This window comes from Aphelocoma coerulescens, chromosome 7 (genome assembly GCF_041296385.1).
Source record: "Aphelocoma coerulescens isolate FSJ_1873_10779 chromosome 7, UR_Acoe_1.0, whole genome shotgun sequence".
In the NCBI taxonomy this organism is placed as follows: domain Eukaryota; kingdom Metazoa; phylum Chordata; class Aves; order Passeriformes; family Corvidae; genus Aphelocoma; species Aphelocoma coerulescens.
In genome coordinates, this window is record NC_091021.1 from 19,727,220 (window position 1) to 19,746,851 (window position 19,632).

Here is a 19,632-nt window from a genome sequence, read left to right on the forward strand (position 1 = left end):
TATGTTGGGCACCATACAAATTCTCTATATACAGCAATTTCTGTATGTTATCACTAACAATTTATTCAATTGATATGAAAAAAGGAAAAGCTCCTTCCTGGAAAAAAATTGAAGACAGAATGTGTGTTCTGGATTACATGAAGAGCAGTAAGATACCTAATTTACAGCTATTTCACTTACTTATGGAGAAAAAAAATGAAGTTCCTGAGAACATGTAAGTTTTCAGTAATGCCTGAAATATTTCAATAGACCTCTATAAGTGAAATACTCTTTAAAATTCAACTTCCAGACCAATTATTACCATGCAGTCTCACAGTCGTTTTACAGACCTAATTACAAATGCCTATCAAGTAAAAACCTCAAGCCAACACAAAAAAGGCAAAGAAATTTTATCCAACATACTTCATAGATGTACTAGACATATACACCGTTTCAGCAAAAGTTGCTAAAAACTCAACTCCATGCAAAGAAAAATAAAAACCAGACACCTACCCCTGGAGCCTGTAAACAACTCCAAGTAAAATTTGTGCTTCTTAACAATAATGGGCTTTAAAAACACAACAAAAATAGACTACTGAGTGCAATAAGATTGCTCACACCATTTTGAGGATTTAATTTCAATTATTGTATCATTCTTTAGTAGCAACAACAGATCATTTTGCACAGATTTCACATGTTGACAAAGTTCCATTTCCCTTTTATGCCCATACCCAATTCCAGCCCGAGCCAAAGAGCTAAACTCCCATTCAGTTAAAGCTATTGTCAGTCAAGATGCATTCATTCATGGTAACAGCAGTTATATGGTGTGCAGATGATGATGATTTACAAGCCATTGTAATGTGGCCCCCATCTTTTATTGATATGATCAAAAGTATGAGACACCCACTGCTGTTCAAGCACTTTGTATCTTTCCTTGCATATGTATAGGGGTTTACCACGCCTGTGGAGGGAAAAAAAAGAGAAGAAGAAGAAAATAAATGGTTAAAATGCCAAATAAATGGAAAGATGCTTCATTATACAATCAATACATGATACTCATACAACTTTTTTTGCAGGGTAAACATGCATTTTTATTGCATTTTTTGTTGGTGACGGGCTTTCAGTTTTGCTTCTGGTAGGGTAATTGCTGGGACTTCCCTTCCTTACACCGGATAGCAGAATCCAGAAACCATCACTTTTTTTCTCAGTAATGTGTAGCTTGGAAGTTATGCTCCTTCCCTACACTTGAATCCAACTGCATTGTTCAATTAAAGGCCAAACAACAGCACTGGGAGATAAGTGTTTCCTAAAACAATACTCAGAATTAACTGTCTTGGGAATGGCAACATAGGAATCTGTTAGCTGGGCGCCTGGTGAAACTCAATGATCATGATTACACCACCTTTGGGCCAAAAAACTCTCAAAAACCCAATAGAATAAAAGTCAGTCCAAGTTGCAATAAATGGAGATTTTCCATTTTTCCACACAAGAAAGGTAGAGATCTATTATTATCTGTTATTGCATGTCAGAAGACAAAGTTGATCTACACAGAGGCACCAACTATGCAACACACTTGTAATGAAAACATTACCTAAGATCTCTGTCTTCTTCACCGTGTGCATCGAGATAAACAGAACCCCAAAGGCAGAAACGATGGCCTCGTATGATGATGATTACAGATGCGTTAATCAAAAGGAATATTCCTGTCCCAGCTCCACAGTTTTGAGAATGCTGTAATGTTATGGGTGTATAAAGGCAAGAGTGCAAAGATTCTGTTAATGTCTGTCAACTTTGTAACAGAAGAAATTTTAAAAATAGTACTTTGTTTTGCTTCAAATAACATGCACACATTATTTACTAAGAAACAGTTTGCCAAATAACAGCCTGGCCCAAAATTCTCAATCCAAACTAGAATTCAGTGTCTTGTGCTGCCAAAACAACACCTGTGTTTCCCTACTCAGAAAGGGAGGATATTTGTTATGTAAAAACTGAGTAACAAAAAATAAGCAAAAATATTCTGTACACTATTTTGAATTTGTTGCTGTACAGCAAATCATATAGGATTACCAAATATTTTCCATAGATGGCAAGAAAAGGAGAAAATATTCAGAAAAATTTAGTATTACCTCTTTTACAATAGTCTGTATTGTTAAACATTTGCTTTCTCTATCCATGCTCACACATCTAGTCTACGGCTCTACAAATCTAGTAAAAATATTTTTTTTAGTAATTCTTGCTTTGTTCAGTATGTCATTCTTCTCTATGAATAGCACTATCTATATTCATCCAGTCATTTTAGCAATTAAAAAATGTACTCTTCCTATATGGTTTGAGTACAATTAGAAGCTATAATCCCATAAACTACAACAAAAATTAATTACATAGATTGTTAATTCCTTTTTTTATAACATTGTTTTCATGAAGCTTGACACCTCTACTGTAAATTTTGCCCACCCCTTTTTCTTCCACCACATTAGTATTATGGAAGAGAAAGGTGAGTTCAAACAATTTCAAGACGGTCCAAAATCTCTCTGAAATTTTATGACCCATTTGTAAATATCTCTCTAGCAAATTCCTCTCACAGTTTTGTGAAATCCATATAGTTCCAGTCTTCCCCTAACTGTTCAATGGAAGTGAAGAGAACACCTATCAAAGCAAACCTTTATCATAGTCTGAAAAACATTAATAGATGTTGTCCAACTCAGGCTCCTGAAAAAACTTATATATATACTGACTAGAAAAGTTTGCTGCTGAAAAAGTCCAAGATCTTAAACAGCACTTATGTAGTTATAGTATGTAGATCTCTAGTACGCAGATCCCCTAGGTAATCGGGTATCAGAAAGTACTCAACTCACTACACACTGATACTCTATGTACTCGGAAAGTGAGGAAATGAAACAGAGGAAAATTAAAATAATATACAAACAACCAGAACAAGTAGACAAATTTCAACTGGCTATTAATCAAAACCACGTGTCAACATTACACACAGTGGCTTTGTAAGACTTTTACGAAAAGGTGAAATAGGTTGCTATGCAAGTAAATTGTCCTCAGAATCCAGTCTAGGTCTATCCCTCAGAAATATGCACTAAAGTTTATCACAGGGGGTTAGACTAGATGACCCTTCAGGGTACCTTCCAACCCAAACTGTTCTATGATTATATAAACACCTTTTGAAAAGAAAATCATCAAAACTGAGCAATGGAGTTAACAACTATTAATGAGTGTGAGAATCAACTACAGAATTTTAATTAACTCTCTCTTACCAGTACACATTCACAGTAACTCTGTTGTTTACAGCATAGTCCTTTCAAGCATACAAAAGTACCACAAACTAAGCAAACAGCAGGATCTTTAGGAACCTTGGTACAAACAGAACAAGTTTTTCTGTGATAATACTGAAAAATGGTATTGTAATTCTCAGGCAACTGAAGGAGGCGTGGCAAGTCCCACTTAGGCTCCTGGATAAGCAAAGCCTGCAAATAAGGTAAGAATATATATCAGTTCTGTGCATTTGTTTAAGCATTTGTATTTTCTAAAAAAAGAGAATACCAATTATAAGAAACATGCAGTTTAAAAATCTCTCATTTCTTTTGCATTTCACAAATTTAGAAGTCAAATGTCACCTCGTAGTAGTCACCTGCTCCTGGCTGATCATCCTCCCCCAACTGCAGTCATATTTCATCCTTTGTAACAGGTACAAAATGGGCATTAGCCTTTTCCCAAGGATGTTTTCTAAATGTGACATATTTTAAGTGCAGAAACCTTCACAGCTAAAACAAGAGGATTAAGAGTGATCTCCAGGAAAGACTCTCACTCCCTGCACTAAGTTTGCTTGCAATATCAGTGTGCAATTCCCTGGCATCAACTATGAAAGCTGCCTCCCACCTAAAATTTAGACTCAAAACTTTCAAAAACAGAACTAGTTCTGAAGTTAGGCTCTGTAAATGATATTTGAAGACATCTGCCTGTTTTTCAAAACTGTATTGGACACAAGCCATTAAGAAGTTACCAGAACTCACAATTTTTGGTAAGACCTTAAACACTGCTTTGAAAAGCCTAACTCTACACATCTGCTCTTAAAAACACTGTCCAATTTTATGTTGGAGTTTTTTTGGCTGGTCGGTTGTTGGGGGGGTTTTTTAAACAGCAATATGTTTTCCTTCAATGTAGTAATTTTTTTCTGTGTTTATAATTGATGGGCATAGTGGTCAGATAGGATCTTCTTTGCAAGGTTCAAATTTTTTTTAGGAGTGCATGACATTGAAACCTAAATTGTGAAGAAAGAAAGAAAAAGAAACTATTTGTACCTGGTTACTTCCCAATCATGGGAAGAATGCTATCAGTTTCACTGCAATCTATAATGTCTATCAGATAAGCAGCAACTGTATTTTGAGATTAATCTGAGTATTCAAATTTTCACAGGAACATCATGTTGCAGTGAGGAATGCATCTGGCCTTCTCCTGACACCACAGATTTAGGGGAGGGGGACTTGAATTGTTGAGATGCAGCTTTGTCATAAAAACAATGCACTCATGTTGAAACATTTCCATTTCACAACTGATTATTTCAGTTGCCCTAACTCAGGTCTTGGTATTATTTCTTTAACCTTCAGAGCAAATGTATCGTCTTTTATCAGTAACTATTAAACAGCTTTTATCTTTTTCATCTTTTTCAGTATTGCAACTGAAGATGCTCAAAAGTATCAGTAATGTAAAACTGGCAAGGAAAAGTTCTGATACATATTTTCTTAAAGTTTCTATTACCCGCCCTTTACTGGCTACAGGTGCAGAAGATATGGACACACTTAGAATCATCTAAGGATAGTGTTTCTACATGCTGTCTCCAGCAATCATAAAAACCACACAGGTCTTCTTATTCCTGTTTTTAGACAATTCAACCCACACCCACTAACTAATATTTCCCATTACAATTTCTCTGTCACTTACAAGTTATATTCTCAGATCCTTATCCAAAACAACAGCATATGTGCATAATGAATCAAGCAATAAATAGCTGCTTCCATATCATGACTATTTTGGAAAAAATAATTTTGCTACATACCTTTACTTGATCTGGATGTCTATCTGCAAATGAAGCCAGTTCTGAGCACCACTGTGATATCATGTCAAATGCTGGCACGGGCCAGTCAAGACAAGAGGCACTGGTGAACTGATGAGCTGACTGAAAAGATGGTAACAGACCCAGGCAGCTTGCAAGAACACTGAATTCTTCATCTTCCTTTTTAGGCATGGAATCAGAGAGGTTTAGATTAATACCTAGGCTCTTAATTTTTAAATAGTTTATTAGAAAGATACCTACTTCAAAAAGAAACTATTCTAGTACTAAGATGCTAATAGTCATGCTTAGAGACACAGGAAGGTTCAATTTTTCCAGATCACTTCAAACTGGACTCTTGAAACAAAAAAAAAAGTCAGAAAAAAACCCCCAGAACCATCAACCGAACAAATTAAAAACCTCAAACCAAACCCCACAAACAAAACACAAACCCCCCACAAAACCACAAATCCAAAAAACACAAAACAAGAAAGCCCCAAACTCCACAATAATTTTTTTTCTGTTTAGCACCCGAAACTAGATAATAGCTGTTTTACAAAGGAGATGATGTTGAGGCAAGCAAAAGAGGGAGCTGACTTGCAGTAAACTCTACTTAAATTAGTCATGGAACTTAAACATAATTGTCTGCTGATGCAATGTCTCTGAGAATGAAGTATTAAGAGGCACTAAGAAAATTAGTACTGAATTCCATTCTGTGTGGAATTACACCATCTCTGCAAATGCTGGACAAGTTTTAAAAGCATGTTGGTATTTTACGAGACAAGAACCTATGACCTAACTAAATAAGCATGAATTTGCCGAAGTTTAAGAATACCATTTTTTTAAAACTGTAGTGCTATAAAATATGATTTTAAAAAGCATCTTAGAATACAAAATATATACCATGAAAAAGACACCTTAAAGTTCTAAGTTTTGATCTCTAGCTTTTATGTGGAAACATTTGAGTGTGCCCTTCTCATTCTGTACCTGACAACTAGGCAAATCCCCTCCAAAAAGATGGTGTTGAAGAAGGCTTGTGATCCTGAGGAAAGGCAGGCAGAACTGCTGCAGATAGCACTCTACAGAATCTGGATTTACCTAGATGGGAGGAAGCAATTACTGAATTCTGTCCCAGGTAAGTTATCCCCTAGGTATGGAAACTCCAAGATGAACCAAGTATTTTTTAAAGCATATTATACAAATGATTGCATCAAACATACATTCCAAAGGCCAGCATTTCATAAATAATCTGAAATACCTCTGTAGGTTTTCTTTCCCCCTTGGCAAATGGGTTTTCTACTTAAATATTCGCTTTTCCAAGTTTCTGAAAGGTCTTTCACACATATGATTAAAACCCATATATATGGTTAAAACCCATAATTATAATAAGTATTTGTCAATAACTTTCTCAACACAGCACTGACCACATCTGCTATTATTGCAAGAAAGATTTGCACAGGCAAACTGTCCCCAAGGGATATGCTTTGATCCAGAAAATAAAGAATTGTACTGCAAGTCTTTAGCACGATAAGAGAAAAATCATTATAACAATGAGGCAAAAAAACTTCAAGGGGACATGCTGGATAAATTCTCCAGAAATTTGCCAATACCACTGCTAATTCTTCAGTCTCTCCTTCTTCATATATCTTCCCCTTAGACAGTTCACTAATCACATGACCCAGCAATACTTCCCAAGATTTTTCTCCACTGGATGTATCCTGCAAATGAGAAGAAAAGAAATCCAAAAAGCACTGGTCATGAAAAGGAGAAAATGTTTCTGTTATAACAACAGCAATTAAATATATTTCCTTTTGATAAACACATGAATATTGACCTACAAAGATACGCAACGCTAAAAAAAACCCCCAAATATATAATTTTACAGAAAGGGAGTGCATTTAGCTCAAGAGTGAAATGTGAATTGCTGCTGTGGGGTCCCCTACCCCACCTTCTTGTACGGCAGGCAGGAAATTGCTTCTTCAATTACATATGCACTGAACTGAGTGTTTTACGACAACACTTTTATAATGTTTGCATTTCACATGTTTTCTCTGTGAGAATGTAAATGCTTACTTTAAAACTAGAAAGAATCACTTCATGGATACATCTTGTTTTGACAGAATTTGAATTCTAATACACGTTTTGGTTTTTTTTAAAAGTAATTTTCTAAAATGTACCAACGAGGATGAATGACAAAACCCTTGCTACGTATTTGAAATGAAGATTAATCTATCAGAAAATACAAAGTTGTGTTTGTAATGAACAGATGGAAAATATATTTAGTGTAAAGAATAAATAGCCACTTAGTTTTGGCACTTTTATTTTGCCATAGCAATTACATTTAAAGGCAACAATTTTATAGAAAGCCTTAAGAAGTAGAAAGCAGTATTCTCATAAATATTTTCTTCTAAGTCAGAATAAATTCTGCCCAGGAAAAACATGACTGGGTATGAATTTTGAGTTCTGTTAGTACATTATCAACACAACAAACAACAACAGAGTGGAACATTACTGTGATTCTTTAAAGACACCAAATACTTCAGTACATAATGATGTATGTAATTCATCAGTTGGTTTCTTTAGTGCATTTTGACATCAACTTTCATTCTCCATTTCAGATGGGGTCTTCACCTTTCATATTGGGACAGCACACTTGCTGTTTATGCTCATAGTCAAAGAACCAGAAGGCAACACACACTTAAATCAGCAGCTAAGACAAATCTTCTTTCTATGTTATTCCTGAAAGTTTACTCCACAGGCATTTATAGTGTGCTTCCTATGACACCATAACACACCTTGCAAAGATAATGAGAGTGAATTGGGGTTCCAAAAATACAATATCCACCTCACCCTGCTGAGAAATTAAACTCTTCATGTTGTTTGATCATTTGACATAAATATACAGCAAAGTCTTCAGCCGATGTTTAATGTCTGGAATACCAAACTGAAATAGATTCATTTGGCATTATCCACAGACAAAAATTAAGTGAGGTGTGATCTGTGTAGTCATCCCAGGATTAAAATGTCAATCTTACCAGGAGAGAAGAAAAAGCCAACGTGAACCATATGTTTTTAACCACTGTGGCTTAAAGAAACTTTAAAGAAAGAACTTGGATTTCTAAATTAAAAAGCAGCTTCCCTCATGACATGCATGAGGACAAGGGACAGGCTCAAGAAGAGAAGGACAGCCAAAGAGCTGGGAGAGTGGAACTGGCCAGTCCTCAGTGCTTTAAAGTGAAAAATACTGTATCACTTGAGAATCACTTAAGTAAACGATGAAAAAACAGTTATCACTAGCAACAACCTCAAGCAAATGCCTTTGTATTTCTAAGAAAATTACAATGTATTGAAAGAAGGGGTGGATAGGGAGCTAACAAAATTCGGTACTGTCCAGTGATTCCAGTGCAAAAAAAAAAAAATTCTCATAGTAGCAGGCCAGCAGATAATATGTCCTTAAGACCCTGGAATTCTGATTGACCAGTATGACAAATTTAAGTTACATGTGAAAACGCAGGTCATGCTTCTCAGTGTGCATTTCATTTTACATCTAAGGCCCAGCTGTTGTTTAGGGGTAAGAGCCCTTTTTTCTCCTGGTCCCAACACTTCTATCCTTTCCTTCGGTCTGACATTGGCATTCTTCTGACCTTCTGGGAAAATCAATCTGTGGAGTAGAAAGTTAACTGAAGGATTAAATGAATGCTGGTGCGAGTGCAGGGAACTTTGTCTTTGGTGGCAACTGGCATTCAATCAGCTGAACTGAAACAGAAAGATGCATGGTCACTTTACTTGTAAATACTACCAAAAGGCAAGGAAACAATAGTGATAAATTTCCTTCTCTGTCCTTCATCACATGAACACTCTAGACCACATAGTGAGAGAAATTTATATAGTTAGCCACAAATAGCACAAGCAAGTTGGAAAAGTCAAGAGAGTTTTTTCTCCAACAAGGTTGCCTGCTTTTCCTGTAAAGAAATGCATCAGATCAATCCCCATGGTTTATCTAGGAAGGCTTCATTTTCACAGGAAGGAAAGCTGCATTTACTGATTAAAATCACTGCAACAAAGTAGAGACTGAAACCATAAAGATACAGACTCAAATTTGAAACTCAGTTTTGGAACTAGTTATTAATTGTGAAACTTTTAAGTCTCATCATGTACCAAACCATGCAGAAATTATACACACAGAAACAAAATACTGGATTTCTGTGAAGCAGAAGCAAATTATTACATGCAAAACAGAAGTATCTACATTCCTACCAGAAATATTTAAGCATGATTTCATAAATGTTTTAATAAACTAACCAACCTTTTTGAGAGCTCCTGATTCTTTCCATGCCATCCTATCTTCAACACTGCATTTAACAGAAAGTGCTGCCAAGGCTTGAGTATATAATAAAGTGAACAGCACTTTTATAATGCAGGTGAAGTGTTCTGTAAAACAAGGAAAGTAATTTTTAAACACTTGGTATTTTTAGCAAATATAATGATTACAGAGTCTCTAGTTACGGAAGTGATGATTCTGAAATGAAAAGCCAGTCCTGTACAAAAAGAACAACCCCTCAAAACAATGTATGACTATATTTACTGGCTTTCCGAAATGACTAAGTGAACAGAACATATGGAAGCCATATTGAACAGAACAAGTACAGGGCAAGTAATTTTCCACTGCTCCTTATGTTCATCTTAATCCTGATTAGCAGTGACTTCATCCTAGTGACCTGGTGATAATACAAAAGTGTATTTTGTCCAAAGGTTACACCAAGTTAAGCTAGTGATTACTGTAGATGTAAGCAAATGCATATCCTACCTCTTCTGGCTCCAATCGGGGGTAAGTGACATTGATACAAATACTGGAAGAATTAAATTCCAAAAAAAATCACCACAAGGACATTTAGCATACTTCAGTTTCTAGCCCTTCACTTCCAGATATGGATCCAGCCATAAAAGAATTGCTGCAAAACACTCTTGAGTGACTACCTATTTACTGGACCTCACATGCATACAGAAGGAAGACACAAGGCAGACTGGCATTTACTATATTTTTAAAGATCTTTATAATTTTTTTTTTTAATATTTAAAGGACTATTATTTCCTACAGCTTGGCTGCAGGAGAAAGGTTCTGAAATCTTTTTGGGGAAGCTAGCAACAGAAGCAAAAGAAGACTTCCTAAAATGGAAACAGAAAAAATAATTATTCTCTGAAATGAAGATATTCAAACAGTCCTTTTTTATCTTTCTACTTTAGGTCCTATTTCCAGTTCCAAATTATCTAGTTTGTTTTTAAATCTAGGCAGATCAAAGAAGTTTCTATCATCACTCACACCACTCCTTAAGCATAAACATAACTAATATATACCTAAAAAAATGTAGACAAAAATGAGGGGTTTAAGAAGTCCTCTCAGGCTTTGAAGTCAAGCAAAACAATTTTTTTCACATAAGCACCTCACAAAAACTGGGTTAAATTCATTCTTTCTTCCCAAAGGATTTAAACAAGCTTCGTATGTGAAAATGAGGAGGTCAAGAAAATGAAATACCTTGCTTTTCCCTTCCTCCATCTATTATCAAAACCCACTACTGGATTTTAAAACACACACATTAATTATGAGTACATAATTAAATTTGTGAAATAACAATTGTTTATTTATGTAACAAGTGTTTGCAAATCAATGCAGACATGGATTTTGAAATCTGTTAATGTCACTGGGTATAAGCTAATGTGAGTGTAAGCTATAAGTACAATTTAAGCATCTAAAAGATCATTTGTTATTACATAATTAAAAATATACTTTTCTGTATTATCTTCCCATGGAACTTGTGTTAAACATGACAACGAATGGTCCTATACCTCATGCCCCCCATTCTAGAGCAGGCAGCATTATAATCATACTTCCTCCTCACATCTTCCCAGGAGGAGAATTCACCTGATCCCACTAGATCTCGAGGCCATATTTTTTATCTCTGCTGAAACCTCCATTTTCTTAGCAATCCTACTCCTGAGGAATAACAGCAGGCAAGCTTTCAGGAAATTTTCTGGGACTGAAATCTACAAGATGAAACCACACACACTCAGAGAACTGTAAAAATTGCCTCTTTGGCCTGAGTTACAGTCTCTAATCATAGCTAGAACTGAACTCAGGTACTGAGCTCTAACCCCTCAACAACAGATACAAGCAATGCAAATCAATTTCACACTGTGAAAGCAGGAAGGAAATCCACTGCATGTAGAGCAGCAAAGGCAGACTGCTGGGCAAGGGGCACCAACCTGCCACAGCCTGCTCCATCTTGTAGTTCTGCTCAGGGAATTGCAGTGCTCAACACTGGGTGTCTTTGTCACATTTTAAAAAATCTGGTTTTTGCTAAATATAATTACTCCTTGTCCCAATTCCCCCCCTTAATACTAATTGTTCAATTCACCAGAAGTAAGTCCATATTATGTTTTTACAACTAAATGAATGTTCTTGTATTTACTTACACGTATGTTACTCACAAATGACTATGAATTACATTTTTGGAGAGTCCAGAACTGGACAAAAACTGCACACTCCCACATCTGGGTCACCCTTAAGAAGTTCTGAATTCTGCACAAACTTTATCTTTTTTTTTTTTTTTCCCTTAGGAAAATATCTCAGGAGCAGCTCAGAGTCAGCATGCTGTGTAATGAGCACCAAGGCTTTTTTATAGTCATAGAAACATCCCATGGGAGACATACTGAAAACATCAGTCACTGCATCAATTATCATTTCATTGCCACGTTATCTCTTAAAATGCCAAATATTTGACAGCTGTAGGTATCTGTAATGCTAGAGCTATTACATTCTTGTCTACTGGAAGAGCAACTTTGACTTTCCACAGCATGCATGTGGGGGCTCTGTGCTGTTTTCCTGCTGCCCCCCTGGGGCAGGCTGTGCTTTTGCTACATCATCTTTTCAGTTGAATAATTCTATAGCTTGCAAGTATGGCCGTATGAGAAGTAAACCACTGAGCAAAGTTCTGCACTAAAATGCATTTAAGGACTCCTGTCCCTAATCTGATAGTCTGACAGTCTGAAAGTATTATTACTATGGCTAGGCCAATCTAATCAAAACTGGCTAATCCAGAACTTCTGTACTTATTTTTGAGTAACTTTGAGAAATGCTCTTATGTTCCTATTTTTAAAACTTTTTGGAATCAAGTAATTTCAAAGCATCTCATCCCATTATACGCATCAACGAAGACCCTTAAAAATTAAATTTAAATAGGGAACACTTCTAGAACTCTAATTTTAACATTAGTGCAAAAAATGTGCAGATAAATGAGCATATTACCAACAATACACATCTTTTAATTTCAGTATCGAATTAGATGGTATACCCTGGCATGCAATGGTGACAGAAGGAATCCACAAAGAGAACCAGATGCAAAATTAAGGACATCGGGCCTTTTTTACTAAATTTAGAAGGAGATCTTTGTATAAATAACCTTTGAAAAATATTCTTCTTGATCTAAAGCTTGAACCCTTCTTTGAAAAAACAACTTCAGAACAACAGGAGAGAGAGCACTGAACTTCAGATAATCCATGAAAGGTATATTAAAGTTCCAGGATACAAATAAATATTTGAACTTCCACATTGAAACGGAATACTATTCAAGCAGTTTACATCCATACTATATTTAGTCAAGATCCTTATCCAATCATTAAAGAGAAGTGTTAGTGTTCGTCTGAAAGCTGCTTGCTGTACTTTTGTTGCATGTCATTAAAACTTTATAGAAAAAGAATCTGTCAGAACAGCCAGGTCAGACTCTTCAGCAACTGCGTCTAACCAGTATTACAGGAAAAGGCGCTGAATTTAGGTTTTACACACCACAGAAGAAACCCTTTCCCAGAGTCCATAGAGTATGGTCTCAACTCCCAAAAGGAGCTTTCAAGTTGGAACACATCCAGCACTCCTAAATGGCAGCTGTCTCCCAGCAGCCCTGCAGACCATGTCACAGCAGCACCGGGCTGTGTAACAAGAGCCTCCTGGCCAGCGCTGCTCAGCCCTCCTGGCATGCGGCACCACGCGCAGCGCCAGGCCACTGCTGGCCAACTGACCACCACTTCTATGCACCTCCTAGCCTCAGGCTCACTCCTGCTCACACAGACCCTGGTTTTTAAATACTCTGTATCAGTATGCTATTTTTCACATGCAGTGCAATGCAGAAACTGCAATCACTAAAAGCTACACTTTGTACTTGTAGAAATCTGTACACCAGGTTCCCAAGTCAGGTGTTGGGAAAATAAAACTTTTTACAATTGATGGTAACAAGGAAGAATGACCATTTCAATTAAATTACTCCAATATCCAAAAACTGTGTTGCAGAAAGGATGGGGGGGGGGTACTGAATTCAATTTACAAAGACAGATTTTAGTTTTGATAACCACCAAGCCACTCTCAATTTCTGTACATACACCATCATTTGCTATTTCTGCAAGAAAGGAGCTGGAAGCAAAATCTTTGTTTTGTATGGAGTCCCAGTTCACAACACCATGAACACTCCATCCTCTGCACAACAACTGCCACAGAACTGAACCAGAACCTCCTATGTGGATTTTTATGTATTTAGCCCTGTACAGTTTCAAACATCTCAAACAAAATGCTGAACATTTGAAGTCTATAAATGCTCTGTCCTAGTCTGAAACTCAAAAGAAAAGTTTCACAAATGGTTTTAGTATCTTAAATGCAATGTTTATTTTGCTTGCTACACTACACAGAGGTACACTTATCAGCCTCATTCCCTTCTCTGTAAATTGGTTAATGCTTGTAAATGCTCTGACCTCCACCACAAGGTTTTTTCTGTAGCAGTCTTCTTTCTTTCTGATAGGTTCAGATCAATTTTCTCCTCTGAATGAAGAGGCTGAACAGTAATGACATTTTTATTGCTTTAATCGATGTCAGATTGAAAAAGATACCAACACCCATCCAACAGTTAATAGGGTAGTTAATGCAATTCCCAGTCTGAATTCGAAATTAACAGTTAATAGGGAAGTTAATACATTCCCATTTGAAGGGCAAGAGATGAGATTTTCAGTCCTCCTTACAGAGCACTCCATTTTTAAAAAAAACATGTTGTAAACAAAAAGGATTTTAAGTACGAACTTGAAAAAAGATGTCATATTTGATGAAGGACACAATGCAACTTACTTAAGTCTACTGTTAAAAGAATATACTGGAAATATCTGTCAACACACAGGCATCAACCTCCTGCGTGTATCCCACTGTGCAGCCAAGTCCACAGCTCCTGCACCCCATGACAATGGCAAAGCAGCACAGACAATTCAGGAAGCTGTAGGGTCAGAGATTTTGTTCACCCCTATCACTGATCTTGTGCTTACCATGAGACACTTCACAAGCCATTTTACCTTAGTTATACCTCAGCCCTCTACAAAGAATTAATAATATTGAATTTAACTCTGTGACCTACACACCCATTGTAAAAGTTCTAAACAAACTTGGTATGACTTATTTTTGTGAACACCATTCTACACCTCCAAACAAAGAATTATGAAAGACTTTCTTTTCATTCTGCCTAACCATTTTGGTGAAACACAAATTAGGAAGATAAATGGCAATTTATTTCCCATTTAATGCTTCACAGATTTGAAGTGGTTACATTTATTTTCTTTCTGCCACTTGCCATTTCCCTTTCAACTGCAACATACAATAAACCTAAGAGCAAAGACAAAACATGCTGCTGATATGAGGCATTTAACAGAATTCTCCACAGAATGCCTTACTATTAATTGAATGTTGTCTTTTCTAGGATAAAATATACTTTCTTAAATGGTGGTATTCAATGCTTGGATATTGACTACAAAGACACCACTGGTTTGTACTCTGGCTTCAACACTTCCTTCCCTGAATTGCAGATGTTAAGTCTCATTAAACTTTTATTTACTGATTTTATACTGGTTTGATTGAGTCCTTCCAGCAGAGTTAATTCATGTTAAACTGTAGTTTAAAAAAAAAAAAAAGTACATTTTTGACAATAACCTTCCTATGCAAAAATATTTTATTCTTTTAATATTTTCCTATTCTAATAATCTTTTGGATATACTTAATCCATAAGCATGTACTTAACAATTAGTCTTGATGATCTTAAAAGTCTTTTCTTACCTAAGTGATTCTATTATTTTAATTATATTGAATTGAAAAAACAAACCCACAGTGTTAATGGATACACCGAGCGTCACTTCAGCTGAATCTGAACATTCAGTTGTGAGGACTGAACACCTCTTAAGGGAAAACAGTTTTTATTAAGGTGTATGCATCAAGAGCAGAGCAGTTCTTTAATTTACCTTTCCAAAAACTACCAAAACTCAACAGATATCAAAACTGCCACACAGATCCCATGGGAGAGATTCTGTTCACTGTCAGTGAAATAGTAAAATGATACTTGCTTTGTTTGTCCTTGTTTTCAAATAAAGGTACATTTATAAATAATCAAGCCAGAGACCAGAGGGTCTGAACCCCTATTCTGGAACACACATTAAGTATTAGCAAGATGAACCAGGTTCAGCTGTTTCTTTTACACAGAAAAAGAAATTTAGGTTTTAAGAAAGTTTTGATCTTAGTAACAAAAAATTTCATTTTTAAATATCTCTTTAATATTTATTCATAATTATACTACATGCTGTCTCTATTGAAGTTGCTGCATTACAGCAATAATTATCTTCATAGATGAACTCTTACATAAGATTGCTGCAACTTAAAACTCTGAAATTCAAATTAAATTACAATCTTTCAAATTTTTCACCCTTAGGCACTCAGTTCAACTTGCAGTATTGAGCTGTCCCTCTAAGCAAAAGATGAAGGTCAAACAAAGGACACTTCTCTTTCAGTAGAAATACTTAAAGAGTTCTGCTCAGCTCTTGTATCTTTAATGAATAGCTGACTGATAAGGTAAAAAGACAGGGAACACAGATAAACCTGTCAACTCAGAACAAAAATTTCTGTTCAATGCCACCTTTTGTAGATAAGGCAGAAACATTATTTTAGAATACACAGTAGATCAGCTATGATTTACCATCCTGTGAATCATCATGAAAGCAGCCTCATCTACATAATCACTTAAATATACCTATTCTTGTAACATACCTCTGTGCAATGGCTGCGGCATGGTTAAAATCTGGATAAGCAAAAGGGATGAGACATCTCTGTAAAGCACAGGAACTTCTGGCAGTTCTTCACTTACCAGCCTGGAAATAAAACCAAAAGAAAATCACTTCTGATAATATAAACTCATTCTCATATTTTGTTTTGTATTTATTTTAAATAGGATTACATTTGACATCAAGCTTACAGAAGCCTACTACCTGAGAATTTGCTAATGGATCTCAATTTTAAAATTGATCTCAATTAAAATATTTAATGTTACTCATGTAATAATTCATGAGGAAATTACCATTTGGGTACCTGATTCTGTTGAAGTGTTTTAATACATTCAAAACTGCCTTAACTCACTGTATTTATGTAGAGAGTCAAGGAATATTCAAATGACTGAACTGGTTTCCAAAGCAGGCATTTCACAAATATACATATATCCACACTGTAACAATAACAAATCCTCAAATTACATTTAACGTTACAGGGAATGCTCCCATTGGAAAACAGAGACCTTAGAAAAGCTACTGCTTTCCTTCATGTAAAGAAATGAAGGCTCAAGCAGCCATGACAAGTGGGATTATGCAATCTTACATGCAGTCTTTATTAACCCCCTGGATGTCTAGAAGGACAGCAAACAAGCACAAAGATACAGCAAACTTTTCAACTTCCAGATTTACTGACATAATATCATCTTGTAGTCCTGTACTTAAAAGCAGAAAATGCTTGCAGATAAGAGGTCGTTTCTAGCTTTGTGTAGCAATACTCAACGAAAGTCCAACCAACAGTATTCTTCAGGCTCAACAGTTGAGTCAAATAGCAAAAAAATCAAATGGTGAAAAATCATTCTTCCCTCTTTTAACTGATATGGAGCATGATGGAGATCTCAGGCTGGAGCCTGAGCTAAAATGCAACACACACCCTCCCCTGTCAGTCTTCCCTTTCTGCAACACATGCAGATGCAAAGAGCTGTGTGGGTTCTTATTACCCTTGGCAAGCAGTGGTGGTGCTGCTGATCTGTGCTGCAGGAGCCACACTGTGAAGTCCTGATGTCACTGACCCTGAATCTCCCATGCAAAACAGAGTCCTCTATGAATGGACACCTGTGTTGCAAAGGAACAAACTGAGCCCTTGCAGACCATGTATAGGAAAAGGCTGCCCACGTGATGGGATGTGAATGCAGGCACAGGATCTTTAGCGTCCTCTAACAGCTTTGGGGATTCAACCAGTTTATCATCTCTGAGGCCCATAAACATGATCTTGCTTTTGGAAGGAGACTACATAGCTACTGATTTCCTGAAAACTCAGGCATCTCTCTACAGAAGGCACTGCCAGAAGTCATCTGTGACATGAATTTTAACACACAGAAGCAGTCATACAAAAGGAGGATTATAAGAACGCTTATGATCACATGGAGATTGGTCTTGTAAAATGAAGTGAGAGAAAACATGGTCTAACTGGTCCTTTTGAATTAATGAACCCAGACAGCTACAGAATAAACACCATCTATAACCCTTTTGCTATAATCAATCATCTAATAAAATTATTGTTTGAAAGAACTGTAATATATATATATAAATAAATATAAATACATGTATTTATATATGTGAGCCTCCTAAACAAAAACCAAACATTCTAAAAATCAGTATATTAAATTCTAAAGAAGACAAAGGCAGCAATAATTGTTATCACACTACCAAGCTTCATTTTCAAAATTATACAGGTCATGAAGATACTCATCTCACTACGTCTCTCAAATTCTACTTTTACCTACAGGTAGTTCTACTTTATAATCTATGACACTGAATTTTAAAATAACTCTCATTGTGTAATGACTTTAAAACCATGGACAGCCCTTAAATTACTTCTCATCTTTAATTCTTAATTTATATATAAATTTGGGAAAAATTTAATTTGGAATAACATTAAAAAAAACTTACTCCCTCTGGTCAGATTTAGCTGAACACCTCCAACAGAGGTATCAATGTTGTTTAATAGTCATGTAACAATTAGGTCAAATACCAGTTCTGTCAAAATTACTAAATATATATACAGAATACCATGATTGACAGGCAACATCACACATAAATGAACTCATTTGCACATGCAGGACCAACTGAATTACTTTTCTAATTTATTCAGTTCTTAAGAATTGAGAAGCAAAGCTACATTAAATGTCAGGGGTTTAGATAAGCTGCTTTTGCTTACATCAAGTGCTGCAGCACATGAAGCACTTAAAAACTGCTTTGTCATTTGTTAAGAGCCTCAGCAACATCTTCATTATGACAATGAAACTGAATTTACAAAATGTGTTTAGAGATGTGTTTTATGGAAATTGTCCATTCTGTTAATCCCCAATGCATACATGAAAGCTTGATAAATCTGACTACAAAACCTTGTGCCACAGAAGCACTTAATAAAAAGAAAGAAAGTACAACTGCAAATGGGACCAAGGTAACACAAAATAATTCAAATGTGTAACAGTTGTATGCTGTATCAATTTTTAAAAGGGAGGTGGTGTTGCAAATAAACTACACAGTGCAATACGAACACATCCAAAAATGAAAAATGCTAAGCTCAGCTTTCTCTATGGAACTGACCTCTCCTCCAGCCCAAGGTAACTGGGCTGCACCTTTCTCTGTGCTGCACTAGGGCTGCCTATCACCTGGCAGCTGAGAAAGTCTGCCTCTGTATTCTGCATCCTCCTCCTGAGAGATGTTATGCATTGTACTCTGAAATAAGCAGCATTTTGCTTATGGTGGTTCCTTGTATTTATGCTCCCCATTCCCTCTTCTCTCAACCAGAGACACTTAAAAGTTTTTGCTTGATGCTAACTCCAACTAATTATAAAGGTAGAAATTCAATAAGTAAAGTAAGTTTTGAGCCTCACACCTCTTTAAACTGTCAGACACAGAAAATTTGGGACACAGGGATATAGGTACACCTGAACAAAGGCTTCATCTACTAGGGCAAACTTTTATTTTCTTCAGAATTTGCAGGATAAGAAGTAAAGCCCACAAATCCCAGACGTCAGAAAGGTCAAACTAATACACAGCTTCATGTTCACTGAAAGAAAGCAGAATTCTACTATTTATTCTGGCTGGACTTTAGGACATAATCACAATTTCGTATTTGCTCTTCACTGTGTCACAGCAGATTTTACAGCAGGTCAGTTTCTCATTATACATTCACTGACAGTACTAACATTGGGCATCTCCCGTTCTCCTCTACCACAGCGCCCCCAGTGGTCCCTTGTCACCCATTCCCAAACCCACCCAATTCAACCTTTTTTAAAACATGGATTCATTGCTTGACTTTGTTCATGCAGCCTGCCCAAGTTACATCAGCACAGCCAAAGAAGATGGTGACCTGTAGTGCAGGGAAAGGAAGAAACAGCCACGAGCAAATACTCCCAAAGCTGCCACTACTGTCAAAACCAAGGTACTATACCATATATCCCGAGAGACATCTGTTT

At 36.3% G+C, this 19,632-nt stretch overlaps 1 protein-coding gene across 1 annotated transcript in view; it reads right to left on the reverse strand.

The window, feature by feature from the left end:
* Positions 1 to 372: 372 nt before the first annotated feature.
* The window catches only part of UBR3 (ubiquitin protein ligase E3 component n-recognin 3), a 108,046-nt gene continuing 88,786 nt past the window's right edge, over positions 373 to 19,632 (reverse strand). Inside the window, exons 33-40 of the mRNA XM_069020694.1 lie at positions 16,152 to 16,252; positions 9,345 to 9,469; positions 6,649 to 6,756; positions 6,026 to 6,136; positions 5,045 to 5,221; positions 3,246 to 3,455; positions 1,571 to 1,710; positions 373 to 940 (exon numbers count right to left, since the gene is read on the reverse strand). Coding sequence (XP_068876795.1) covers positions 823 to 940; positions 1,571 to 1,710; positions 3,246 to 3,455; positions 5,045 to 5,221; positions 6,026 to 6,136; positions 6,649 to 6,756; positions 9,345 to 9,469; positions 16,152 to 16,252 — 1,090 coding nt within the window. The 3' untranslated portion in view covers positions 373 to 822. The remainder of the gene's footprint in view (positions 941 to 1,570; positions 1,711 to 3,245; positions 3,456 to 5,044; positions 5,222 to 6,025; positions 6,137 to 6,648; positions 6,757 to 9,344; positions 9,470 to 16,151; positions 16,253 to 19,632) is intronic.